The following is a 27628-nucleotide window of genomic DNA, read 5'->3' on the forward strand; positions in this document are numbered from 1 at the left end:
TTACAGTGTTAGGGAGGCCGAGGTGGGTGGATCAGCTGAGGTCAGGGGCTCGAGACCAGACTGGCAACATGGCAAAACCCCATCTCTACTAAAAATACAAACTTTAGACGGGTGTGGTGGCACACGCCTGTAATCCCAGCTACTTGGGAGGCTGAGGCAGGAGAATTGCTCGAACTCAGAAGGCAGAGGTTGCAGTGACCCGAGATCGCACCATTGCACTCCAGCCTGGGCGACAGAATGAGACTCTGTCTCAAAAAAACAACAACAAAAAGGAATGTCGGCCCATAAATGTGAATGAGTGACTGAGTTAGAAAAATCATCTTTTCCAAACACCACTGAAATCATGGACTAGGACAAGGTTAGCCCATGAGTGTTTAGACCAGTGAGGTGAGCAGCTGCTGGGGACAGGACCCTTGTCTGGTATCGGTGACAGGGAAGGCTGTGAGCCTCCCCTCGTGTGGGCATCAGCCTCAGCCTCCCAGTGAGGGTCACCCAGGGAGCATATCTCCTGGTGAGAAGTGCAGGAGCTTCACATTTCCTGGATACGTCCCAGCCGAAATGTTCACCGTGAATCCGGCAACCTGTGGAGCTGATTTCCATTTCTAAGGAATAAGGGGGGGATGGGGAAGAAACCCCCAGGACAGCACCGACAGTCCCCGCGGGGACCTTTCCCGGACACCCGGCCTTCTCGGTGGCGAGGCAGGTGGTGGCACCGACAGTCCCCGCGGGGACCTTTCCCGGACACCCGGCCTCCTCGGCGAGGCAGGTGGCGGCACCAACAGGCCCAGGGGGACCTTTCTCGGACACCCAGCCTTCTCGGCGGCAAGGCAGGTGGCGGCACCAACAGGCCCGGGGGGAACCTTTCCTGGACACCCGGCCTTCTCGGCGGCGAGGCAGGTGGCGACACCAACAGGCCCGGCAGGGACCTTTCCCGGACACCCAGCCTCCTCGGCGGCGAGGCAGGTGGCAGAACTGGTTCCACGTCTGATCTTCCTTAGACAAACCTGCCTTCAGAGGAAATTGTGGACAACTGGAGAAATTGGAAAATGTACTAGATATTGGCTGATATGAAGGATATATGTTTTGTTAAGTATGATAATTCGATTTTGGCTCTGTAGGGAAAGGCTCTTATTTTAAAAAGATGTGCACTAGAGAAAAAGGAAACAGCATGTAGCAAATACATCCACGGATGTCCTCCTGGTTTAATTGGTTCGGTGGCCTCGGTTTCTGCCTTCCTGATGGCACCTCCGTGACAGGAGCTCAGACCCCGGCATCAGACCGGCCTCTGCAGGGAGGAGCTGCGGTGCCCAGGCCAGGCCAGGAAGCACCATGGCCCACTGCCTGGGCCTCACCTCATGAACGCCAAGCACTGTGGCGGGCACAGACGGAGCCTGGCGGCTTCACGCCCACACCGGCAGCTCCTCCCTCAGCCCCTCGCCCGCCGCTCCCAAGTCCGGCAGTTCTGGAGCACGGGAAGCTCTCTGGGAGTTGCTGGGCAGCAGGACCTGGTCTGAGATGACTGAGTCTGCCCAGGTCTTCACGCGCCTAACTGAGCGTGAGCGTGTCTGAGTCTTACCGCAGAAACATTAAAATGCTTGGTGACAGGTGTTAGGAGACTTCTGGGATCTGCACTGTAGCACTTCTCTAAAACTGGGAATATTCTGAGTCTCAGAGCTTGTTTGGATGAGGAATCCTGGGGCCCGATTCTAGACCTGAGGCACCAGCAGCAAAGGATGTGGCCCAGCCCCGGAGCCCCAAGCAGCTCGGCCGGGAGTGCACCCTCCTCCCTTCCCAACCCAGTCGCAGTCAGTTATGAAAAAGGAACAGTGCATGATTCCAAAGTTATATTTAAACGCCAACTGCGTTGAATTTGGCAACATTTGACAGAAGTTATGGAAAGCCTTTCAAAGATTTAGCAGGACAAAAACAAACTAGCAAGCGAGCATTATTGTGTGCTTTAAAAGTAAACAGGCTTGAGCAATGGTGTCTGTTTTAGAAAACTGACGAGCCTCGCAGGTGGATCATGGGAGTGCCTGCAATTACTGGGTATTCAACCAAGGTCCCCTCCGGTCTGTGCCTCATACAAACAATGGGTATTCCACTGAAATTCAGCTCCTGGAGCAAAGATTTCAGAAATGCCCTCCGTACACCAGGTGAATTGCAAAGGGGCCAGGTGTGAGAAGGGACTCCGGGCTCAGAGCCCTGGGGGCTGGCGTCCCTCTCCTCTCCTGGAAAGCCGGCCCAGCCATCCCTCTTCCCCTTGCCCCTCTCCTACCCTCCCTGGTCTCCTTCTCTCCCTGTCTCTTTACTGCACTGGGCGCCTTCCAGCCTTGGGAGCTGGGCCCAGCTTTGCCTGAGGATTAATGACAAAACAGAGTGAAGATGTGGCTGGCAGACTGCCCGCTGCCCCTGTGGCCGGGACCTCTGCTGTCAATGGGAAGGTGACTGCATCGTTGGAGAGTAATTGGGTCATGAGGCAAGCAGGAGGGGGTGGCTGTTCTGGAAGGTTCTGCAGGGCCAAACTGTGATGAAGATTGCAGCATGAATATGCTCTTCCATCTCCCCAAAAGTCCAGTCTGACACCTCAGTTTATTACGGTGTTGACAGTAATAGTGTTCTGAGGATATCATCAGATAAAATCACTCCTCTGCAGCCTGGGGCTTTGCAAAGATTAGCGAGTGGTTTCTGTTCATGAACTATCTTCAGGGCTGTTAATCGCCTCCCTCACTCCCTGCAAATCCCTGAGTCACTAGCGGTGAGGGTGGGGCCCAGTGCTGACCTGTGACCCCAGCCCTGGACATCTCCATGGCCAGCGTTGTGAGGGCCCTGGCTGCGCTTCTGCCCACTGACTGGCAGACCAGGCATCCAGGCACCCGGGCTTTGTGTCAGGTTCCGATCCTTCTTTCTGCACGTGCTGTCTGTGCAGTAGTTCATGGTCAGCCCCAGAAATGCGCACTCGAGATGGCGTGGGCCTGCGTGGAGTCTGCACGTGGCACAGCAGGGACCTGGCTACGCGATCCTCTCGTTAGTGCTTTGTTGGGTTACCCATGACCTGCAAAGCTGGGGCTAATTTCCTTGTCTTTGACAACTTGACCAGAGGGTCCAAACAAAACAGAACCGAACCGCATCAACATCTACGACTGGGGAGATGATGTGAGATTCCACAGCAGCCCCAGCCAGCTGAGGCCCCAGCGCTTCTGTGTTCCTGAGGGCTGATCCCTGCGGCTATAAAAGAGCGCATACAAGGTGTGGGGTGCGGGTACACGTGTCAGAACCGGCCTTGGCTGCAGCCGAGAGCACCGTCCTCTGTCCAGGAGACCGCCCCAGGTTCTTGATCGTCTGGCCTCTGGGCAGTGTGGCGGCCCCTCTCCCTCCCTCTGACCTGTCCAGCGTGGTTGCAGCTTGCAGTGGGGCTCCCAGGGCCCATGCTGAGCATCAGGAGGTGAATCTCGGCTCCAACAGCCCTCGTGGCCTTGGGAGATGCTGCCCTTTCTAAACCTGAACTTTTTCAAGTGTAAAAATGAGGATATTTAATTTTCTGAGATGTTTCAGGTACTAAATATGAAATAATTAAAGGAATTTTGGAAAAGGACAAAGCTTTATGCAGTATAAGGAATGTCCTGAAGTTGAAACTTATGTACATATTTTGATCAAAGGTGAAATAAAATTGCATTTAAATCTGCAAATCGGAGGTGGTCAGGCAGCTGAAGAGTCCCTGAGATGCAGCAGTTTCTTTACATGGCTTGTTGCAAGTCGGTAACATCATGGCAAGTGTTTACTACGTAGAAACCTTAAAGACAGGAAGGAAATTTAGCACGAAACATTCAATCCAATTGACTTAGGTTTTATTGGGCACCAGAGATGCGCTAGAGAACCCTGGGACTCTGCTGCAGCGTGGACCCCGAGGTGGGATTATTACGGGGTCAGCGAGGTGCGGGCCATTTCCATGATGAAGATCCTGTGAACTCTGGCGTGGATGCTTGGACCCCACGCGTGGTGTTCCTTCTCCATGACCCTCTGGAAGCTCATGCAGAGTCTGGAGCTCGTGGGCCCTCAGGCCGCCTTCTTGTCCTTGGTGTGGAGGGACTCAGTGGCCTCCGGGACCCTGTCTGGGCATCTCCCTGGGCCCTGCAGCATCTTGTTCCTCCCCTCCAGCTGCTCAGCCCATCCCACGCGGAGCCTGGGGCAGGGCGATAATTTCGGCATTGTGAGTCAAACTCTCGGGACTGAGTGACGGCCAAGCCTGTGTCTCTCAGCACCTGGGCACCTGTGAGAGCAGGAGTATGACACTCCCTGCCGGGGGTGGGGGTGTCACTGCGTCCCTGGCCAGCCGGCAGCTGTGACCTTGCTGGGTCTCCCAGGGCCCTGGGATCTCGTGGCCGGCCTTGGCTCAGGCTGCTGCCCAGTGGTTGGGGGGGTGGGGGCGCGTCTCACTCAGGACCCTCCTCACAGGAGAGGAAAAATGCCTTCCCTGGGAAGCAGCCTGGGCCCCCAGTTCTGGAAGCTTCTGAGCCCCAGAGAGACTGTGCCTGAGCTTGAGCTCTTGCAGCCTCTGTCTCTGCTCTGCTCACGGAGAGGCAGGTGCCCTCGCAGGACAGGGCGGCCTCTGTGGCTGCCTAGGGCCCGCCTGCCTCCCTGCACCCTGCCTGGCTGCCTGTGGGTGCCCACTTCCTTCTCGCTTGCCTGCCCGCCTCACCTGCCCGGCCTGGCCACAGTGGACGGTGCTATGTTGTGATCTCAGCCCCACGCACGGGCGGACCTGGTGGCAGGAATGGCCTGGTCAGAGTGGTCCAGGCTCCCCGAGACCTGGGCAGATCCCCACCTGCCCGCAGCTGCCGCTTCCTTCAGCCTCAAGTGCTTTTGGCTTTAGAAGTTGGAGAGTGGGGTGGGTGCCCGGCTCCAGCCAAGGGTGAGCTGTGTCCATGAGGACACTTGTCCCAGATGCTCAGGACCCAGATGACGATGGTGCTGCTGAGTGGCAGGCAGTGTACCCCGGACGGCTGGGCCCCACGGTGATGGTCCCCGAGCAACAGCTATGTTCACCCTTGCCAGGCCATGGCTGCTGACTGGTGGGGCCCAGGGCAGCTCCATGCATGAGGGGGTCAGCTGGGCAGGATGTCAGCAGCTGCCGCAGTCCCACAGACTTGGCGCCTCCGGGCCTGGAGTCCTCGGCCCTCACAGCCGGCCGCCCATCCCAGAGAGGCTGCCAGGACAGCCAGCCCCATGGTGGTGGAAGCAGCGGCCCCTGTCCCTCTACAGGGGACCGTGGGGTCCCGAGCCAGGGGCTGCGAATGGCCGGTCTCCCACATGGGCCAGCTCCTCTCTCATGGCGGCTTCCTGGGGTGGGCCTGGCCCTTGGGCTCACACCAGCACACGGGACCCTCTCAGCTCTCTGGGCTTCATGCGGGGAGGAAAGTTAGGCTACTCTCTAAAGGGAACCCTAAGAGTGACCTCCTTAAAAGCAGTGGTTGGCCTCGTGGCCTGGGGAGAACTGGGCTGTGTGGGTGGATGGAGGGGGGTTGTGCAACTGGAGGCCCCTGAGAGAACGCTGGTGCCTGCCTTGGACACCAACCTCCACCTCAGGGGCCAGAGGAGGCAGCGTGGACACACAGTCCCGGGGCCTGAGCCCACTCCTGGGACCTGCACCCAGGCAATGGCCAGAGGACACCAGGGCACATGGCACATGCAGGCACACGCAGAGGCACGTGGAGGCACACGTAGGCACACACAGGCACACGTCCGGGAAGCACAGGGGGGGGATGAGGCAGGGCCTGTGGGGCAAGCACTCGGTGGTTGGGGGGGGCCTCTCCTTCACCATCGTCTGCCGAGTGCCTGCGTGGTGCTGGGCTCTGTGCTGGGTCCATGTCTGTAGTTGGGTAGCTGGTGAGTGGGGAGGGGCACCCCCAGGCTCTGTGGGACCGCCTCGGGCTGCTGAAGGGGTACCACGGCTCTCTTGCTCGGGGCCTGAGCACCGAGGGCTGCCTGGAGCCTCTGGAAGCTCCTGCTGTGTGCCGGCCAGTGTCTTGCGGCAAATGAGGAGCTCTGCTCCCCACCCAGCTGTCCCTGAGCAGTGGCTACACCCTGGGTTGGCTCAGGGTCACCCACTGAGCACCCATAGACCCCTGGCCTTGGCCCTAGGAGAGAAAGGCGTGCTGGCTTGGTATCTGCCTTCCTGAGCAAGTCTGCTAGGAGGAGGAAGGGCACAAGTACAGATACGTCACTCAAGGGCAGTGACCTCAGAAAAACAAGCCAGAGAAAGACATTTCCTCCTGGAAAAGTTCCTGTGATCCTGGACGGAGTGTCAGGGAGATGGCGGGGGAAGGGGGTGTGGGTGAAGGGGGTGTGTGGGTTGGAGTGTGGGTGAAGGGGGTGTGTGTGTTGGAGTGTGGGTGAAGGGGTGTGTGTGTTGGGGTATGGGTGAAAGGATTGGGTGAAGGGAAGTGGGTTTTGGGATGTGGGTGAAGGGGGTGTGTGTGTTGGGGTGTGGATGAAGGGGGTGTGGGTGTTGGGGTGTGGGTGAAGGGGTGTGGGTGTTGAGATGTGGGTGAAGGGGGTGTGGGTGTTGGGGTGTGGGTGTTGGGGTGTGGGTGTTGGGGTGTGGGTGAAGGGGGTGTGGGTGTTGGGGTGTGGGTGAAGGGGGTGTGGGTGAAGGGGGTGTGTGTGTTGGGGTGTGGGTGAAGGGGGTGTGGGTGTTGAGATGTGGGTGAAGGGGGTGTGGGTGTTGGGGTGTGGGTGTTGGGGTGTGGGTGAAGGGGGTGTGGGTGTTGGGGTGTGGGTGAAGGGGGTGTGGGTGTTGGGGTGTGGGTGAAGGGGGTGTGGGTGAAGGGGGTGTGTGTGTTGGGGTGTGGGTGAAGGGGGTGTGGGTGTTGGGGTGTGGGTGTTGGGGTGTGGGTGAAGGGGGTGTGGGTGTTGGGGTGTGGGTGAAGGGGGTGTGGGTGTTGGGGTGTGGGTGTTGGGGTGTGGGTGTTGGGGTGTGGGTGAAGGGGGTGTGGGTGTTGGGGTGTGGGTGAAGGGGGTGTGGGTGTTGGGGTGTGGGTGAAGGGGGTGTGGGTGTTGGGGTGTGGGTGAAGGGGGTGTGGGTGTTGGGGTGTGGGTGAAGGGGGTGTGGGTGAAGGGGGTGTGTGTGTTGGGGTGTGGGTGAAGGGGGTGTGGGTGTTGGGGTGTGGGTGAAGGGGGTGTGTGTGTTGGGGTGTGGGTGAAGGGGGTGTGTGTGTTGGGGTGTGGGTGAAGGGGTGTGGGTGTTGGGGTGTGGGTGAAGGGGGTGTGGGTGTTGGGGTGTGGGTGAAGGGGGTGTGGGTGTTGGGGTGTGGGTGAAGGGGGTGTGTGTGTTGGGGTGTGGGTGAAGGGGGTGTGGGTGTTGGGGTGTGGGTGTGGGGGTGTGGGTGAAGGGGGTGTGGGTGAAGGGGGTGTGGGTGTTGGGGTGTGGGTGAAGGGGGTGTGGGTGTTGGGGTGTGGGTGTTGGGGTGTGGGTGAAGGGGGTGTGGGTGTTGGGGTGTGGGTGAAGGGGGTGTGGGTGTTGGGGTGTGGGTGAAGGGGGTGTGGGTGTTGGGGTGTGGGTGTTGGGGTGTGGGTGAAGGGGGTGTGGGTGTTGGGGTGTGGGTGAAGGGGGTGTGGGTGTTGGGGTGTGGGTGAAGGGGGTGTGGGTGTTGGGGTGTGGGTGAAGGGGGTGTGGGTGTTGGGGTGTGGGTGAAGGGGGTGTGGGTGTTGGGGTGTGGGTGAAGGGGGTGTGTGTGTTGGGGTGTGGGTGAAGGGGGTGTGGGTGTTGGGGTGTGGGTGAAGGGGGTGTGGGTGAAGGGGTGTGGGTGAAGGGGGTGTGGGTGTTGGGGTGTGGGTGAAGGGGGTGTGGGTGTTGGGGTGTGGGTGAAGGGGATGTGGGTGTTGAGATGTGGGTGAAGGGGGTGTGGGTGTTGGGTTGTGGGTGTTGGGGTGTGGGTGAAGGGGGTGTGGGTGTTGGGGTGTGGGTGAAGGGGGTGTGGGTGTTGGGGTGTGGGTGTTGGGGTGTGGGTGAAGGGGGTGTGGGTGTTGGGGTGTGGGTGAAGGGGGTGTGGGTGTTGGGGTGTGGGTGAAGGGGGTGTGTGTGTTGGGGTGTGGGTGAAGGGGGTGTGTGTGTTGGGGTGTGGGTGTTGGGGTGTGGGTGAAGGGGGTGTGGGTGTTGGGGTGTGGGTGAAGGGGGTGTGGGTGTTGGGGTGTGGGTGAAGGGGGTGTGGGTGTTGGGGTGTGGGTGAAGGGGGTGTGGGTGTTGGGGTGTGGGTGAAGGGGGTGTGTGTGTTGGGGTGTGGGTGAAGGGGGTGTGGGTGTTGGGGTGTGGGTGAAGGGGGTGTGGGTGAAGGGGTGTGGGTGAAGGGGGTGTGGGTGTTGGGGTGTGGGTGAAGGGGGTGTGGGTGTTGGGGTGTGGATGAAGGGGATGTGGGTGTTGAGATGTGGGTGAAGGGGGTGTGGGTGTTGGGTTGTGGGTGAAGGGGGTGTGTGTGTTGGGGTGTGGGTGAAGGGGGTGTGGGTGTTGGGGTGTGGGTGAAGGGGGTGTGGGTGTTGGCGTGTGGGTGAAGGGGGTGTGGGTGTTGGGGTGTGGGTGAAGGGGGTGTGGGTGTTGGGGTGTGGGTGTTGGGGTGTGGGTGAAGGGGTGTGGGTGAAGGGGGTGTGGGTGTTGGGGTGTGGGTGAAGGGGGTGTGGGTGTTGGGGTGTGGGTGAAGGGGGTGTGGGTGTTGGGGTGTGGGTGAAGGGGGTGTGGGTGTTGGGGTGTGGGTGAAGGGGGTGTGGGTGTTGGGGTGTGGGTGAAGGGGTGTGGGTGAAGGGGGTGTGGGTGTTGGGGTGTGGGTGAAGGGGGTGTGGGTGAAGGGGGTGTGGGTGTGGGTGTTGGGATGTGGGTGTTGGGGTGTGGGTGAAGGGGGTGTGGGTGTGGGTGTTGGGATGTGGGTGAAGGGGTGTGGGTGTTGGGGTGTGGGTGAAGGGGGTGTGGGTGTTGGGGTGTGGGTGAAGGGGGTGTGGGTGTGGGTGTTGGGGTGTGGGTGAATTGTCTGTGGGCATTGGGGTGTGGTGTTGCCTGGATAGTGATGTTTGATCTGGGCTCCTGGTCTCACAGTTAGCAACGTGGTGTCTTGTCATTTCCCACCTACTGTTCCGAGCGTGATCACTAAGGTGAGTGAATGGCTGTCAGTTTGCTCCTGGATTGACTCCTTTCACAGGCCTGGAGCTGAGGGGTTTCATGGTGGGCTGAGGGCCAGGGCTGTGTCAGGGCACACTGGTGGCGGGGCTGTGCCCCTGGGTGGCGAGCGCGGCTCAGGCATAGGGGTCCCCGATGCACTGCACACCCCGACTCACTTGTTCAGAGCGCTTCTGCGAACCCTCATGTCCTCGTTCTGCAGGTGTCTTGTGTGATGCTCGATTTTTTTCTCCCAAAACATCTTTATCCCGTCTGAATCGTATGCTACTCTTCCAGGATTCTTAAGAGTGAGGCTTTTATTCATGTTCTGGAAAATAAAAAGTGGAGAAGAGCTCAGCCACCTTATGCCATTCCCGTTGACGAGTTTGTGCTCCAGCACCCGGATGGCAGAGGAGCTGGCTCAGCCTGGAGCGTCGTGGTCCCCGCCTTCCTGGCGCGTGGGGGATGGCGGAGGCTGCCCTCTGAGACTCAGGCCTCAGGTGGCTTCCGGCCAGCTCCTAAGCGCTCTACTGGCTCCACCTTCTGGAGCAGTCTCCTGGGTTGGCAGAAGTAGAAATGGAGGGCAAATTCCATTTTGGGCTTTTAGTCATTTTAAAATCTAAGCAATGATGCACTTCTAACTCTCTGTGTGTTAGTGTGGGTGATCTGCAGTCCCACCAGCGAGGTGAGTGTTTCTTGGATGGGGCTGTGGCTTCTGTGCCAGGTGAGTCCATCCCTTGTTTTTGAGACAGGGTCTCATTCCCATCGCCCAGGCTGCAGTGCAGTGATGCGATCTCCCCTCACTGCAGCCTTGACCTCCTGGACTCAAGTGATTGTCCCACCTCAGCTTCCTGAGTAGCTGGGACTATAGGTGTGCACCACCATGCCCGGCTAATTTTTGTATATCTTGTAGAGATTGGGTCTCATTATGTTGCCCAGGCTGGTCTTGAGCTCCTGGGCTTAAGCAATCTTCCTGGCTCAGCCTCCCAAAGTGCTGGGACTACAGGTGTGAGCCAGCGTGCCCAGCTCAGTTGGCCTCTCTCGACACCTGGTTATTGGGTACCTTTTGGTTTGAAATATGTAAACCCAGCAGTGGGGTTAAATGTGGCAGGTTACACTGAAAAACTTCAGCTCTGCTATTTGATGTAATATGCTAAAGTGAGGCTGACTGAAATGTTTACTTTCCAATTATTTTGGACTCGTGCATCTACGGGACACCAGCAGTCTTAGAATATCAATCTACAGCCATCAAGAATGTCCAAGGCCGGGCGTGGTGGCTCATGCCTGTAATCCCAGCACTTTGGGAGGTCAAGGCTGGCAGATCACTTGAGCTCAGGAGTTAAGAGACCAGCCTGGCCAACATGGTGAAACCCTGTCTCTACTAAAAATACAAAAATTAGCCGGGATTGGTGGTGGGTGCCTATAATCCTAGCTACTCTGGAGGCTGAGGCAGGAGAATCGCTTGAACCCGGGAGGTGGAGGTTGCAGTGAGATGAGATTGCAGCACTGTACTCCAGCCTGGGTGACAGACTCCATCTCAAACAAACAAACAAACAAACAAAAAAAGAATGTCCGTGACAAAGGGAAAGTGTCGACAGCAGCAGCCTTTTCTGGAGCCCTCCTCCGGATTTCACCGAGCAGTGGGAGCCCGGCTCTGGGTCAGCTCTCCCTGGGACGCGTGGAGCCTGGGTCTCTGGGCTGTGCCTGTCCTGGCCTGGCTCCAGGTCTCCGTAGATGGCCCTGCTGTGTGCTTGAGGATGGGGTTTACACAAGGGAGCCAGGGCCACGTTTCGGGGTGCAAGGCAGTGGGTCTCGGAATGAATGAGGCATCCACTGTTCTGGGGCTGCCTGAGCCCCTAAGCCGCTGTCCGGCGAGCTCCTCGGGGCCTATGGGGTGGGCAGAGCCATTTCTGCAGCCCTGGCTGGCTCCCTCGGGGCACTTTGTTCTTCAGCTTGGCTTTGCTTGGCCTTGGAGGCATTTCTCTTTCCCCGCCCCCCGCTCTTCTCTCTTGCTGGGGAAGAACACAGGGTGGCAGGAGCGCGGCCCGAGAGGAAAACCAGGCAGCTGAGACCCGCGGGCTCGTTTCCTGCAAACACGTCACCTGCTTCAGGTGGAGAGGGTGAGGGTGCCTTCTGGAGCTCGGCTCAGGTTGCAATGAACAGGTGCTGGGGACTCCTTCGAGGAGCTTGATGTGACCCCTGGCTGGGGGCTTCCAGCTGCAGAGGCGCGGGCGCTGTGGCCTGCGCAGCCTGTTGTGATGTGGGTGCTGGGCGCTTTGCTGGGGAGCTGCCCCTGGAGGGCCACAGAAATCGCCCATCGATGCCACGCCCTTTGTTCCAGAAACTTAGACATGCAAAGTTGATCATGAAGGGACTGAACTCAGCCACGCCTGCCTGTGCTGAGGATGCTGGCGCGAATTCAGTGAGTGAAAACTCATCCAATGAGGAGGGTGGGATGCACGGAACCCACCAGTCAGGGCCGGGCCCAGCTGCTTCCCCGGAACTTCGCACCTCCTCTGGTGTCTGGGCAGATGCCTCCCGGAGTGAAGCCGGGGCTGGTGTCAGATTCAAACCGAGTAACAGCTGGAAAACATCTGACAGCTGAGACCTGGCTGTTCTTGGCAGGGGCTTCAGAGAGCAGCGTGGGCATTAGAGCTTTTGCTCTTAGGACACTTAGCCCCCAAAGGCAGCCCTTTAAACCCTCATGGGACAAAAACAAACCAGCAGCAAAAGGGAGAACCAGCAAACCAGCAGACAGAAGAAACAGACACGCGGCCGGGCGTGGTGACTCAGGCCTGGAATCCCAGCACTGTGGGAGGCCGAGGCGGGCAGATCACGAGGTCAGGAGATCCAGACCAGCCTGACTAACACAGTGAAACCCCGTCTTCACTAAAAATACAAAAAATTAGCCGGGCGTCGTGGTGGGCGCCTGTAGTCCCAGCTACTCGGAAGGCTAAGGCAGGAGAATGGCGTGAACCCGGGAGGCGGAGGTTGCAGTGAGCCGCGATCATGCCACTGCACTCCAGCCTGGGGGACAGAGCGAGACTCCATCTCATAAACAACAACAACAGCAACAAAACAAAACAACAATGACAACAACAGACACACAAAGGGGTGCGTGTTGTGAGGCAGGTGATGGAGACACTCTCCCCCCGCAAAGGTGTTGACGGCAGGAATCCCAGTGGGAAAACAAAATTACAAAGTTCAATTCCCCCAGCGAAATGCGAGTGGGCTCACGTCTTGTGCCAGATACGTCACATACTCTGTTCACCTTTTGGGGGCCCCCAAATGCAGCGCCAATCTCTCAAGCAAGGACAGCGCGTGTCACATCACAAAGAGCTTACTTTTCCAACCATTTCTCAGTGACGGGCAGGTTTTCCTGTCTCTGTTGAGGGTCCTCAGCCTGTCCTCTCCGGGGTGCACGCCTGTATCTCGCCTGCCGCTGTCTGTTACATGGGCTCAGTGACACGCACGCTTGGCGTCGGTTCAGTCCCAGAAAGACGCGCTGCCCTCTGTCTGGGCACCGTCCCTGGCAGAGCTGTCCGTCCGGAGGGCAGCTGTTGGCAGCATGGGAATCTGGAGGACGGCCAGCTGGGCCTCCTCTGCCCTCAGCCCCCATCGGGACTGTTTTTTTCTTCTTTCGACGGCTGCTCCCAGGAAACCTCGTGGGTGGGAGGGAGCATTGTCTGGGGAGGGGCGTCGGGGCACCTAGGAGTCCCGGGTTTTGCCCAGGCCTGCGTCTCAGGAATGGCGGCCTTTGCACTTACTGCAGGCGAAATGTATATCACAAAACGACGATGCAGACACACTCAAGGCAGGTGTGGAAATGCTTAGGGTCTCTCTGCCCCACCCATACATGGGTTTACGTATTTATTGTGAGGAGCTGGCTCTCGCGGTGACAGGCGCTGAGAGGTCTTGGGATCTGCCATCTGGGACCCAGGAAAGCCTGCGGTGTCAGTCAACCCGACTCTGAGGGAGGTTGGTGTAAATTCCAGACCTTGGTCCAGAGACGGTGAGATGAGGCGTCCTGGAGCAAGCAGGAAGGAAGGCAGGCGAGCAGGAGCGATTCCTCCTTCCTCCACCGCGGCCCCTTCAGGCCGTCAGAGGATTGGATGACGCCCAGCACACGGGGGTCACCGCGTCCGGAAACACCCTCCCAGCCGCACCCAGAAACACTGTCCCAGCCGCCGCCCTGGTGCCATCAGGTAGATGCACAAAGTGAAGCCCCCAGGCTTTGTCCTGGACGGGGTTCCTCTCCCAGGCTCCATCCCTCCAGGCCTCAGGGAGCCGGCAGCAGGGCCGGCCCAGGGCCAGCCTCCGTGATCTCGTTTCAGTCTCCCGGGTCACTTGCTTCTTTATGAGGTTTCCAAGTCATTGATACTTTCAGGTGAAAGCTTTTGGGAAATTTTCGTTTACTATCATAAAGCAGACGGTACACTTATTTTTTATATTATCCTTCACAGTTTTTTTTTTTTAAACTGGAGTTCTGTGGGTGTCATCAGTGGATTGGGAGCTGTTCGTGATTTCCCGAGTCCTGGCGTGTGCTCAGGACACCTTGATCTGTGGCTCCCTGCGAACTGGGCTTAGGCCTCAGGGCGCGCCGGGACGTGCCGCAGCGCACAGAATGCACAAGGTGGAAAGACGGTGCTCAGGCAGCGGGGGTGGAAGACGCCGGTGAGAACCAGCAGCTGCTTCAGAAAAACCGCTGCGTGCAGCACCGATGGGAGGAAGCCACCTAAAAACGGAAAGGAATAGCCCCAGGAGAGGCGTCTCCAGCAGGACTGCGTTTTTGTAAAGCCCGTGGTGGCCTCCCCAGGTCCTGTGCGCGAGCGCCCCGGGGATTCCCCACCTGCTCTGGAGCCGAGAGGCCAAACCAACCAGCAATCACAACACCGGCCTACACTTCAAAACTTGTCCTTCCAGGCCCCTTCCTTCTGACGTGTGTGCGGAGGCACTAAATTGTTTTGAAGGTTACTTAGAGCAGTACCAATTTATTGTATGGGATGGTATAATGGCATTCGATGGCATAAAATACTACATGCCTTTATCATCCTTGTTATATTTTATTACAACACTTGATTTTCCATTGAAATATGTATGACAGCAATTTTGCTGCATAAAAGAGAATTTTGTATTTTAAAAGTATGACTTTCCCTTGAGAGATAACGTAATGCCTTTGAACGCGGCAGGAGCCCTGCACGATGGCTGTACATGTGGAGGCAGCGGGTGAAGCCTCAATCCTGTCACCTGCTCCGTAAACAAGCACTCGATGGGCTGGAGCACACACGAAGCTTCTCTGCAAACTTTGGCTTCCCACTCGGATTTTCAGCAGCACACGGCCATTGTTAATGAGATGCTAAATGTTCTACCCTCAGAGCTGCGCCCCTCGACGACAGAGAAGGAATAGAAAGTAAGGTTTGATTGAATGGCATTTAGTTGTCCGTGCTCGCCATGTTTAAACACCTCAGGCAGGGGTGGAGAGGGCTCCCTCTTCCTTTTTACACTTTGACTTTTTGGCTTGGACACTTGATGTGGCTCTGTGACAGTCCTGAGTGGCTTCATTCCTGGTGACTGCCTGTGGACGTGCTCCTGCCAGGCTCACCTCAGAGGAAGCAGAGGTCGCTGAGGTGTGCAGTCACTAGAGCTGTGGATGACTTCAGCCCCCAGGGCCCAGAGTACATGTTTGCCAAAATGTGGAGGCAACATGCATGGCCCTGAACACCAACTGAGAGTAAGACGGAGACCAAGAGCAACCAGCAGGAGTTTGACCTCTGGATCGAGCCATGCCTGAAGCCTCCCCTTTTTGAACTGTCCAGTTAATGAGAGTTCATTTTGTCCCTTTTTTGCATAAGTGCGTTTTGGCTGATTTCCCTCACTCGTAACCAAAGCTTTTTGATGCAGAGATGGTACTGGATGTGGGTCTGTTCACATCACAAGCTTCAAAGGGGCAATGAGCAGAGTTAAGTGTCTCCTGGCTGGAGAGGGTTGAAGCTTTGTCATGAGGTAGGAAGACTCCTGCCAGACCTCAACCTGGCAGGTGATAGCCCGTGGGGATCCCGACAGCTATGCATTCCCAGAGAAAGGGCAGCTCAGGGGAGTTTGTGGTTTGGAGAGAAATGGTGCGTCCAGCTGATGTCAGAGGAGACAAGGACGAGCTCCAGCCCCAGTTAGGTTCCGGGAGTGCACAGCCCACACTCCTGGGTGTGAGCAGGACGGGAGCCTGGAGCCAGGGCCAGCATTCACCCACAGTTAGTTTCCGGGAGTGCATGGCCCACACTCCTGGGTGTGAGCAGGACGGGAGCCTGGAGCCAGGGGTCCTTCCAGTCCATGACAAGGAGGCTGGGCTTGCTCTGAACAGAGCCGGAGGCCAGACTGGCTTGAATGGGGGAAGAGGAGCAGCGGCCGGAGAAGTGTGGGGGTTGGGCGGGGTCGGAGGGCTTCCGAAGGGCTGACCGCATCTCTTAGAAAACAAGCGGGAACAACGCGGGACCCACTAGGAGCAGGTGTTTGTCCCGGCCTTGGAAGCGGTGCTGGGACCCTTACTCAGGTCAGCAGGCCCGGGAGGCCATGGCCCCCATGGCTCCTGACTCAGAGCTGGACGAGGTTCTACGGTTCCAGGGTAGGATCGGTCCCTCCCACCATTTGTGCAGAGCCAGGGGCCTGCGAGACCCAGAAGAAAGCTGTGCCCTTGCTCCTGGCAGCTTGTCCCAAGTGGGCGGCTCTGGGCCTGGTCGCCCAAGGGCTTTGCGGCTGACATGCTTCTCTCCATGGCGCCCTGGGACCTGCCCTGCTTAGCACCATTCCCTAGGTAACGGGGGGACCTGGGGTGTGCTGCCAGGAGCAGGCGGAGGAGCAAGCCCCCTCTTCCCAGGCTCCACCCTTTAGGCCCTGACTGGGAATGTTGCTCCCCGGTGTGGCCGTTGTCTCCTCAGCCTGGGGAGCAGGCCCTCTCTCCGGATGGCCGAAGCGTGTCCCTCAGAACTAAGCTCTGGCCAGGCAGACCTCTGTCCCCATGTCTGTTTATGAACCTGCACTGGGACCAGAAGTTAAGAATCCAAGCATTCAAAATAAAAGCGGTAAAAAAATTTCCTAAACTTAAGAAACTGCACATTTTCTGGAACGCACAGTTAGGACGGGTTTATGAGGGGCAGTGTAAAGCGTGTTGCAAAGCCCCCAAAACCTAAAAAGGACCCAGAAAGTATTGACTGCATCCTCCTGGATATAATCTATGTGCGTTGCAAGCGCTAACACCGCCTGGCCAGCGAGAATGGCTGCTCGCACATCCTGTGGGCTTTATGATTTACTCTCATAGAAAAGACACACATATCTAAAAACACATATCACCAGCAGAGTTAATCACCTGTTGGACACACAATGCTGCCGCACACCCCAGATCTGGAGCCACCTTCAGGTCTGCAGAGCCTGGCGGGGTCAGAGGCATCCATCTCTTCAAATGACGCTTTCTCATAATTCAACAGCCTTCAGCCTATGAACAATAATTTAGTTTTTGTAAAGAATAAAAAACACATCTTTTTATAAATTTGTTGAAAGGTAAAGTTCATTTTTTTTCTCATTCCCCTCTTTTCTTTCCATCTCTTCTTGATGATTATTTTTTGAGGTTACTTTAATCCAGGATTAAATACAGCAATTAGAAAATAACATGCATTAAATCTTACAGTATATTAGAGAAAATAGTCAAAATTAATAAAAGCAGAAAGAGTCCTCTTTTGTAAAGAAAAAATGCAGAAACTAATAGTCTAGAAATATGCATATGCATTTAGTGCATAAAAATGGAAAATGGAGGGTAATTCCGTGCAAGCTGGACACCTTTATTTGAATAAGTTTAGTAATGAAAAAGGGCCAACCTATTTTATTTTAAGATGAGGATTCAGGGGGACTGGAGGGCCGTGGGCACCTGTGTCTTCCAGAGGCAACCCCGGAATGAGTTTGTTTCCATTTCTTGCAGCAGCTGGCTTAGCTAACCACACAATCTGAAAGATGCCTGAAGGCAGTTAAACAGTCCTCACCTATTCAGCCGTAATTCACCCAATTAGGTGACAGGTCGGACCCGAAGGACCTGGAGAGGCTCTCACAGTCATCACATCTTCTTTTTGGCCAGTTGAGAGCTGGCTCCGACTCGGAGGCATAGGGGGCCCTGCACAGACCCAGGGGAGCTGCTGGGATGGAGCCCACCTCAGGGGTCTGAGACGTTGCTTCAGACTCGCCTTTCAACGGAACATGCTGGGCTGACAGCCTTGTGGTTTGCCTGACTTTGAATCGGGTCTGTTTGGCATATTTGCTTAGAGACCTAGTCTTGAAGAGTTCGATGGTTTGGCTTCAGAAATTGTTTTAGAATATTTTCGAATAGGACAGAGTGATCAAGGGAAAAATGCTGAATAGGAAACACTACCATGTAAACGTGGAATCTTTTAAAGAGCTAAAATATTAAAGTACTGAAACAATATGAAGATGTTTGATTTACTTATTTTCACACATACAAGATGTGTGTGTATTTGTGAGTATATGTGTATCTGTGTGCATTCCTGTGTGTGTGCACCTGGATGTGCACACCTGCGTATCTCTAAGCACCGTTCTAGCTGTGGGGAAATAGCAGTGAACAATAGTCTTGCCCTCCTAAAGGGAGAGAGAAATAGGAGAAACGGGTAAGGAGCCTGGTACGGATCGAGTGATAAACGCTGTGGAGAGCGAAGCAGAGGGGCTGGGGTCCCGGAACCCCAGGCAGGGTCCACACCGAAGTTTTAAATTTAGGGGATCGGGAGGGTTATTTTGGTCAAATAGGAGGGGAACCTGCAGGAGCTACTGTGCTCTGGACGAGGAATGAGGCTGGCAGGCCTGGCCGGGGCATCCAGCTCTGTGGACCTGAAGCTTCCGTGACGGTGGCACTCATTTAGGGATGACAAGCCTTAGAGCCAAAGGTGGAGGTGAGCGCGAGACCAGGTTGAGCAAAGCCCCATCGGCCACGAGGCTTCCTAGAGGGCAGGGGGACTGGAGGACACAGGAGCATGAGGGCAGGAGCCCTGAGAACAAGGGGCCATGCTGGCGGGCGAAGATGCAGCTGATTGTCTGGGAAGGGGAGGCCAGTGCTGGGTGAGGGCGTGAACCTGCGTGCCCTTACATTTTGTGGTAGCCATATTTACAAAAACAAAACAGTAACCGGTAAAATTCCTGCTGCCGATGTATTTTACTGAACTCAATATATCAGAACAACTATCCACTCACCCTGAAATCAATGCGACACATCTTTGGACATTTGAGACTCTATGCCACATACCAAGTCTCTAAAATCCAACTCGTATTATACATCTATAGCCCCCGCCCCATTCAATCCAGGGCAGCATTGCAGTGCCGTGGCCCCGAGTCCACACTGCAGTGCTGCGGCCAGTGGCCTCCAGCAGCCCACATCAGAGCCTGGGTGCTGACGTCCTGGCAGGAGGAACTGGAGGCGCCAAAAGGAAATGCCTTCTTCAGTAGGGGAGTGTCCCCCGCCCCACTGCTCTGGGAACAGCTGCAGGCAGGTTCCCTCTCTCCAAGCACTCTCAGACAGTGCTGTGATGAGACCCTTGTCACAGGTATTTGTGGGGACTCTGTGTCTTCTAGGAAAGGCTCCCGGGTCGTGGTCTCCCTGACAAGAGTCCTGCACTATGCAGGTTGCTCTCCTGATCCTCAAATGTGTCCTGGAGCTTCCCCTGGACCCTGGACACCCCAGCACGTGGGTGAGCCGATGTCCAGTGCAGGCCACGCACGAAATGCATGCACAGTGGGAGCCAGTGGTCATCCTGGTCAGGGCCAGCCTGCAGTTACCCCTGCCTGGCAAATAAGACATGGAGGTCGGGAGGGCTGGTTCCCTACTCCTGGTCATGTCACGGGACATTCTGGAACTGAGGCTCCATGTCTAGAAGCAGTGCCTGCTGGTGTCCCTGTGAGCTTGGGGGCCCATCTTCCAGGCCAGTCCTTGGTTCCTGCATAATCATTATGATACTGCCTTTCTTCTTCATAATTTTATAGAGGCTGACTTTATTTTCATTTCTCTGGTATATTTTTTAAAAACAAAAAGCAAAGTAGAAAGAATAATGTAAGACAAATACCATTTGTTTTCTACCCGATAATATTCTGTAATAATTGTAACTGTCTTTTAACAAAATAAAAAACATGAACTGTTGCAGGCAAACCCCTCTGTCACCCTCCACTGTCTTTGCCATTTCTGATCTTTGCCAGAATTGTCTTTTAAAATTTTATTAGTGGTGAAATATGACAGTTTCCCACCTAAGATCGGAAGCAGCAGAGGGCTGCCTGTGCTCACCAGAGCCATTCACGATGGTGCCAGGAATCCTAGTCGGCTTACTCAGACAAGCAAAAAACACATCACGTTTGGAAAGAAAAGAGTGAGATTATCATTACTCACAGAGGGCATCATCATCTGTAGAAAATTCTGCATAACATGTAAACCAAAAATAAATTCTAAGCCCCCCAACAATCTAAACAGACCCCTCCCCTTGGCCGAGGGCATTCCAGAGTTAACCTGAAAAAATAGCTCAGCCCATGATGGGAATGGGGTCGACGAGCCTCGTTATTCCCTCTCCCATTTGGAATTCAGGAAAAGCTGACTAGCATTAATATCAACACAGATCTCTTAAGTCTGAGAAGAAACATTTACAGTCTATACCTGGAGGCTTCATTTGCATGATAAAACCTTGGTCTCTACAATCCCCTATCATAACCCAGACACTCCCTTCTATCGATAATAACCAATTGCCAATCAGAAAATCTTTAAATCTTAAATGACCTGGAAGTCCCCTACTTAGAGTTGTCCCACCCTTCGAGATGAAACCAACGTACGTCTTACATGTGTTTGATTGATGCCTCATGTCTCCCTAAAAGGTAGAAAACCGAGCTGCCCCCGACCACCTGAGGCACATGTTCTTGGCATCTCCTGAGGCTGCATCACAGGACATTGGCCACTCTCTTTTGGCTCAGAATAAATCTCTCCAAATACTTTACAGAATTTGACTCTTCATTGACACAAAAAAATGCCTAGAACTAAGAGGGAAGTTACCAAGGCTGAGGATACGCAGAACAACTGTTTCTATAAACTTGCAATGAACAATTGGGAATTTACATTTAAATATCATTTATAAAGTCATCAAAATATGGAACATTTTGAGAAATATTTGACAAATATTTTTAAGACTTGTAAAATGAAAACTAGAAAATATTGCTAAGATAAGTTTTAAAAGACCTAAATAAACAGAGAAGAAAACCATGTTCATGGACCAGATGACTGGATATTTGGATGGTGTCTCTCTCCTTAAATTAATCTGTTGAAAGCAATCCCAATAAAATCTCAGTAGGTTTTTTTTTTTGTAATTAACATCAATTTTCAGCTGCTTCTTAAATTCATAGAAAATAGCCAACAGGCTGAACAAAACTGGAAGGCTTACCTCATCTGATTTCAAGACTTCCTCTAAAGCAACCGCATTTGGTACTGTGGTATTGGCCTCAGATAGACACTCGGACCAAAGAGACAGAACAGAGCTCAGAAACAGGCCCATAGGTCCCACAGGTGTAGAGCTGACTTTTCAGCTGGGATGCCAGTGACTCTTGAGAGGAGCATGTGTGTGTTTTGTTTTTGCTCCTGGGATATTTCCTTTATTTCTTCTAAGCCTGGAAATGAAAAACACAATCAGGATCTAGTTAATCTATAGCAGGAAGTTTCTTAGAATATCTGGTCTAAAGGTGTAGAAAATCTGCATGGTTACTCATTCCTGAGTGTCTGCAGGGCTCTGGGCATTCAGCCAGGTGCTTTGCATGCATCTTCTATTGAATCCTCCCAACAACTCTGAGGACATTTCTGCAACCAATCCTTTTACAGGAGCCCAGAGACTTGTGCAGCTCGTTCTCCATCACATCCCAAACCTGTGTCAGAGCAGAGAGTTGGTGTCAGGCCTGCGACCTCTCAGTAGCCCCAAATGGACTCATTTCAATGATTAACAAGTTCAAAGAATCCCAGACAGGAGATCAGCTACTAGAATCTCAACAATTAACACCCTCACCTGGGTGCTTCATTTAAATGTTAATAGCCTTGCAGTAAAGCTGCACAGGAAGGCGGGGCAAAATCAAGCCTGCCAAACATAATTTAAAAAAGACCCCAGGAGATGTGTTTGAGGCTGACAGATTCTTCTGTGCACCCAAATTGCCTGTGAGCCCGTCATTTCCCGATCTCCATGGCATGAAGGGAGGCCTGCTCTTCTTAGATGCTTCAACAAGAGACTGGTGAAGGAAGATTAGGCGTGGAAATGGATCCTGTGTCTCAGTGGCCTTGAATATTTGAGTTGAAAACATAATAAAACAAAAGAAGAGGGCTCCTCTCAGCATCCCCATCTTCCTTTTCTTACCTGGGATGAAGGGTGTGATGTGCATTAACAAGAAACAGGAGGACCCTCCCCAGACACACCAAGGTGGGGGGTGCAGTATGAGGGTGCCACGAGGACCCTCCCCAGACACACCCAGGTGGGTGGTGCAGTACCAGGGTGCCACGAGGACCCTCCCCAGACACACCCGGGTGGGTGGTGCAGTACCAGGGTGCCACAAGGACCCTCCCCAGACACACCCAGGTGGGTGGTGCAGTACCAGGGTGCCACGAGGACCCTCCCCAGAGGCACCCAGATGGGGGGTGCAGTACCAGGGTGCATGGCTCATTTTTTTATTTTTTATTTTTTAGTATTTATTGATAATTCTTGGGTGTTTCTCGCAGAGGGGGATGTGGCAGGGTCATAGGATAATAGTGGAGAGAAGGTCAGCAGACAAACAAGTGAACAGAGGTCTCTGGTTTTCCTAGGCAGAGGACCCTGCGGCCTTTTGCAGTGTTTGTGTCCCTGGGTACTTGAGATTAGGGAGTGGTGATGACTCTTAACGAGCATGCTGCCTTCAGGCATCTGTTTAACAAAGCACATCTTGCACCGCCCTTAATCCTTTAACTCTGAGTGGACAGAGCACATGTTTCAGAGAGCACCGGGTTGGTGATAAGGTCATAGATCAATAGCATCCCAAGGCAGAAGAATTTTTCTTAGTACAGAACAAAATGGAGTCTCCTATGTCTACTTCTTTCTACACAGGCACAGCAACAATCTGATCTCTCTTTCTTTTCCCCACATTTCCCCCTTTTGTTTTTGACAAAACTGCCATCGTCATCATGGCCCGTTCTCGATGGTCACTGTCTCTTCGGAGCTGTTGGGTACACCTGCAGAAAGGCTGTCACTTCACACTTGGAAGATTGCACAGCGGCCAGGCAGAGGGGCTCCTCACTTCCCAGACGGGTTGGCGGCCTGGCAGAGGCTGCAATCTCGGCACTTTGGGACGCCAAGGCAGGCAGCTGGGAGGTGGAGGTTGTAGTGACCCGAGATCACTCCACTGTGTGTGATGGAGTCTCACTCTGTCACCCAGGCTGTAGTGCAATGGTGCGATTCTGCAACCTCTGCCTCCTGGGTTCAAGCAATTCTCCTGCCCCAGCCTCCTGAGTAGCTGAGATTACAGGCATGCACCACCACACCCAACTAATTTTTATTTTGTAATTTTAGTAGAGACAGGGTTTCACCATGCTCATCTCAAACTCCTGACCTCAGATGATCCACCCACCTTGGCCTCCCAAAGTGCTGGGATTACACAGGTGTGAGCCACTGCACCTGGCCTCATTTCTTAAATTTTTCAGTTATGATTTTTCTAACACATTCAGCCTCATATGATGTCCTAAGGCAATGTGCACCAGATAATTTATTGATTGGAAAATGTAGTAAAATGTTTTACTATATTTCAGAATAAGTAGATTCACAATGATAAAGTAAAAATATCAGGAATGGTCAATATTTATTTCACTAAACATCTTCTAGGAAATAGTATCTTGCAATTTGTGAACCTCGAATGTCTGAGACAGGTCTCAGTCCATTTAGAAAGTTGATTTTGCCGAGATTGAGGACACGTGCCTGTGACCCAGCATCAGGAGGTCCTGACGACGTGTGCACAAGGTGGTCGGGGCACAGCTTGGTTTTGTACATTTTAGGGAGACAGGAGACATCAATTCATATATGTAAGATGTACATTGGATCCATCCAGAAAGGTGGGGACAACTTGAAGCAAGGAGGGGGCTTCCAGGTCACAGGAACGTAAGAGACAAATGGTTGTATTCTTTTGAGTTTCTGATGAGCCTTTGCAAAGGAAGCAATCAGATATGCTTTTGTCTCAGTGAGCAGAAAGATGACATTGTCTAGAGTGGGAGGCAGGTTTGCTCTGAGCAATTCCCAACTTGACTTTTCCCTTTAGCTTAGTGATCTTCCGGCCCCCAAATTTATTTTCTGTTCACAAATTGATACTATTGTTGACCAAAAAACCCCCCAAACTCTGTTAAATATTTAAAGAGGTGTCTTCTGAGCCAATATGAGTGACCATGGCCCTGGGAACAGTCTCAAGAGGTCCTGAGAAAGTGTGCCCAGGGAGTTGGGTCACCGCTCGGTTTTATACATTTTAGGGAGACAGACGTTACAGGCAAAGACATAGATCAATACGTGGAAGGTGTAAATTGGTTCTGCCTAAAGAGGTGGGACATCTCCAACTTGGGGTGCTTACAGGTCACAGGTGGATTCAAAGATTTTCTGATTGACAATTGGGTGAAAGAGCTAAACATTTTTTTTTTTTTTTTTTTTTTTTTTTTGAGATGGAGTCTCGCTCTGTCGCCCAGGCTGGAGTGCAGTGGTGCGATCTCGGCTCACTGCAAGCTCCGCCTCCCGGGTTCACGCCATTCTCCTGCCTCAGCCTCCCGAGTAGCTGGGACTACAGGCGCCCGCTACCACGCCCGGCTAATTTTTTGTATTTTTTAGTAGAGACGGGGTTTCACCGTGTTAGCCAGGATGGTCTCGATCTCCTGACCTCGTGATCCGCCCGCCTCGGCCTCCCAAAGTGCTGGGATTACAGGCGTGAGCCACCGCGCCCGGCGGAGCTAAACATTTTTTAAAGACTTGAAGTCACTAGAAAGAAAGGCTTGGGTTAAGATAAGGGGGTTGTGGAGACCACGGTTCTTGTTATGCAGATGAAGCCTCCCAGGTCGCAGTCTTCAGAGAGAATAGAAGGTGAATGTCTCTTTTCAGACTTTGAAAGTGTCAGACTCTCATTTAATCTCCCTTAGATCCGGGAAAGGCCTAGAAAGGAAGGCCTGGCTGCATTAATGGAGATTCTCTACAGATGCAAATTTCCCCCACAAAAGATGGCTTTGCAGGGCCGTATCAACATAGGTCAAAAAAATACAGTTTGGAGTGAAATATTTTGCTTTCCTACAGGGTCTTCAGGAACTGGATGTTGTGCCAGCCAGTTTTCTGTAATTAGTCATCTCAGAACAATTTTTCTCCCTGAGCTGCCGCCCCTCCCAAGGCTCAGCTTGGAGGACACCAACAATGAGCACCTCCTGGGCAGCCCTGAGGACCCACACATGGAGGCCGCATAGCCCAGCCCCTACCCTGAGGCACACCGTCTACACAAACCCCGGCCTGGACCCAGCCTCATGGCCCACAGGCAGGTCCTGAGGACACCCACAGCATTGCTGTGAGCCACTTCCTGCACAGTGGGCAGGATCAGGACACAGCTGCTGGAGCCTCCACCCTGAAAACCCCACTCTTCCCAGAGCCCAGAGGCCAGGGCAGGTCCCCAGCTGTGCACAGCGCTGTTTAACCCAGGCCCTTGCTCTTTGAGCCCAGCCTCTGGGAGAGTTTAACACAGAAAAGGCCCTGCCCTGGCCTCCTAAGATGAAAATCTAGGTGGGGACGGGGGGCACAAGTGTAGTTAAACACCTGTGAGCAAAGCACTGCTGTGGACGGATTTGCGGGGAACACATTGACACCCTACCCTTTCCACACAGAGAAACACAAACATACTCATGCACACTCACACACATGCACACTCACACACATGCATGCACACTCACACGCATATACACATTCACACTCATATGCACAATGTTCACACACGCACAATGTTCACACTCACAATGCACATAATCACACATGCATTCACACTCACACGCATACACACACATGTTCACACACACACATGCACACACACCCATATTCACCCATACACACTGACACACATGCTGAAACACACCCACACATGCATACACACAATGCATGCATACTTACAAGTACACACATATGCACACACATTTGCATACATACAGTTGCATGCAGAGAGCTTCACACATGCACACACTCACAGGCATTCACAAGCTGTCCCACACATGCACATACACTCTCACTGACACTCTCAGACACACATGCACACTCGCGCTCACACTCATGCACACAAGCCACACGAGCAGCAGCCAAGAAGCACATGGCGTCAGGTGCGCCCTCCCTCACCTATGACCCAGCCAGGCGGCATCCTGCATTTTAAATACAACGGCTCCCCCCAGCCCTTCAGGTCTTCTTCTCACCGATCAAGTGTGTGTTCACGCGTGTGTTCCTGACATCCCCTTTGGCATGGGGCTGTGCTTCCAGCCTGCAGAATCTGCATGTGGCTGGTGACAGCGATCCCTGGGGACATTGCCAGGAAGCCTCCCACAGCCGGGAAGCAGCGCTGAGGTATAGGAGGGAGCTTCTCTGGGGGCCTGGAAGGGTTAACTGAGACTGTTAGGCATGCTCTCAAATGATTACACAAATCACTGTTGTAAATCACAATATCCCTGACTTTGGAATTTTTATCTTGTTTTCAGGTAAAGATCATCTTGTTCTGCTGAAAGTCAAAAGCAGCCCCTATTGTTGTTTTTTAAATAACTCTCTAATTAAAACCAAACAATTCTGTAGACTCTTCCATAGGAAATATATTCATGAGGCTGATGCTTATAGAAAGTTTTATCTTGTGAGTTATTAAATAAAAATGCATTCAAATTTCAAGAACTGTTTATTGGGCCGCAAGCATAGTTAATTTTATCAAATATTGAAGACGTTTTAAAATGGCACATGCTGGGTTCAGGTTGCGGTTCCAACGATCCACCTATGGTACGTGTTTATCTACCATAAACACAGATTCTTGCATTTGAAACAGAACACTGAAAGTGAAACTTAGCAGAAAAGCAAAGGACCAGTATCAACGTCCTTTGAGAAAGAATAAGCACAGGGGTGTGGAGGAGAGCCGGGCCAGCCTCGGACTCAGCGTCCCTGGAGCCCGAGACGCCCACTTCTGTGAGGTCCCGAGGGAAGCGGATGTGGTCCTCTTCCAGCTAGCCACATTTTCCTTTAAGTAAAAAGGCAACTGACAATCTTTCTCAAGTCATCAAAAACTCAAGGAAAATCCATCCAAACAATAACGACAAAAATCAACCAAAGAAATAAGCCAAGAAAAAGGGTGGCAAAGTTAAAATTTACTTCAACAGGCTGGGCGCAGTGGCTCACACCTGTAATCCTAGCACTTTGGGAGGCCAAGACAGGTGGATCACCTGAGGGCGGGAGTTTGAGACCAGCCTGACCAACATGGAGAAACCCCGTCTCTACTAAAAATATAAAATTAGCCGGGCATGGTGGCCCATGCCTGTAGTCCCAGCTACTCGGGAGGCTGAAGCAGGAGAATCGCTTGAACCCGAGAGGCAGAGGTTGCGGTGAGCTGAGATCAAGCCATTGCACTCCAGCCTGGGCAACGAGCGAAACTCCGTCTCAAAAAAAAAAAAAAAAATTTCACTTCAACAGAGAAACTAAGACTCAACCAATGTGAGCATTATAAATAAAGAGAATGTAAATGTTATGAAGTTGAAACATGAAGTTGGAGTTTTCTGAAGAGAAAGCTTTTTCAGGGCCCATACCTCTCCTGCCTTTATAGATTTTCTTTTCCTCGAGCTACCAAAAGATGCCTTTGTCCTTGAGGTCTGGTTACAAGTCAAGGTATTTTACGATATCGATCTTTATCACTTTTTTTCTTGGAACAGAAGATTAACAGGTACAAATATTTCATTTTTTAAAAGACGCTTTGTGTTCTCAGCTCTTTGATTTTCTTTATTTCTTCAGTCTTCTTTAAGAGCACCAACTGCACCCATGCTATTTCCCATCATCTCTACAGCTACCATCTTCTCTGAGGTCACTGCAGTCGCATTGCTATTTTTCGTGTCATCCTGTGTGACTTCCTCAGATCTGTTCCACGCGTCAAGGGCTGTTTCCCGTCAATTTATTCTACTTCTTTGGGCTTCTCTGTCAGCTAACATGTTTACATCTGGAAGGTTTTCCTCTTGCATTTATTTCCTGAGCCATCATAGCGCATTCTTCCCTCACTCCGCAACCTGCCCCTGGGCCCTTACACCCTTCAGTTCTTTTCCCTAGAAGGGCTTAACTGGACTCTTACTTTGGAGCGATTTTGTTGTTTCTTTGGATTTCTTCCTTCTTTGCCCTTTTCAGTTTTGATTTTTGTTTGTTTGTTTGTTTTTTGAGATGGAGTCTCAGTCTG

The 27628-nt window shown here is 53.2% G+C and overlaps 1 protein-coding gene and 1 long non-coding RNA gene across 5 annotated transcripts in view; one reads left to right on the forward strand and one right to left on the reverse strand.

The window, feature by feature from the left end:
- The window catches only part of LOC112208420 (uncharacterized), a 46440-nt gene that overhangs the window by 5344 nt on the left and 13468 nt on the right, over positions 1–27628 (forward strand). The gene's annotated exons all lie outside the window — the stretch shown is intronic.
- Positions 3773–21422, reverse strand: FAM240C (family with sequence similarity 240 member C). Of its 2 annotated transcripts, XM_054679704.1 has the most exons (4): positions 20599–21422; positions 16500–16625; positions 9319–9467; positions 3773–4180 (listed from the first exon to the last, which is right to left on the reverse strand). In XM_054679704.1, the coding sequence occupies exons 2-4, from the start codon at positions 16605–16607 to the stop codon at positions 4054–4056; spliced, it is 384 nt and encodes a 127-aa protein (XP_054535679.1). In that variant the 5' UTR covers positions 16608–16625; positions 20599–21422; the 3' UTR covers positions 3773–4053. The 2 variants fall into 2 exon arrangements, with proteins under 2 accessions (XP_054535679.1, XP_054535680.1); XM_054679705.1 differs by lacking the exons at positions 16500–16625; positions 20599–21422 and adding an exon at positions 12484–12590.

The sequence above is a fragment of the Pan troglodytes genome, chromosome 13 (assembly GCF_028858775.2).
Source record: "Pan troglodytes isolate AG18354 chromosome 13, NHGRI_mPanTro3-v2.0_pri, whole genome shotgun sequence".
Taxonomy (NCBI): Eukaryota; Metazoa; Chordata; class Mammalia; order Primates; family Hominidae; genus Pan; species Pan troglodytes.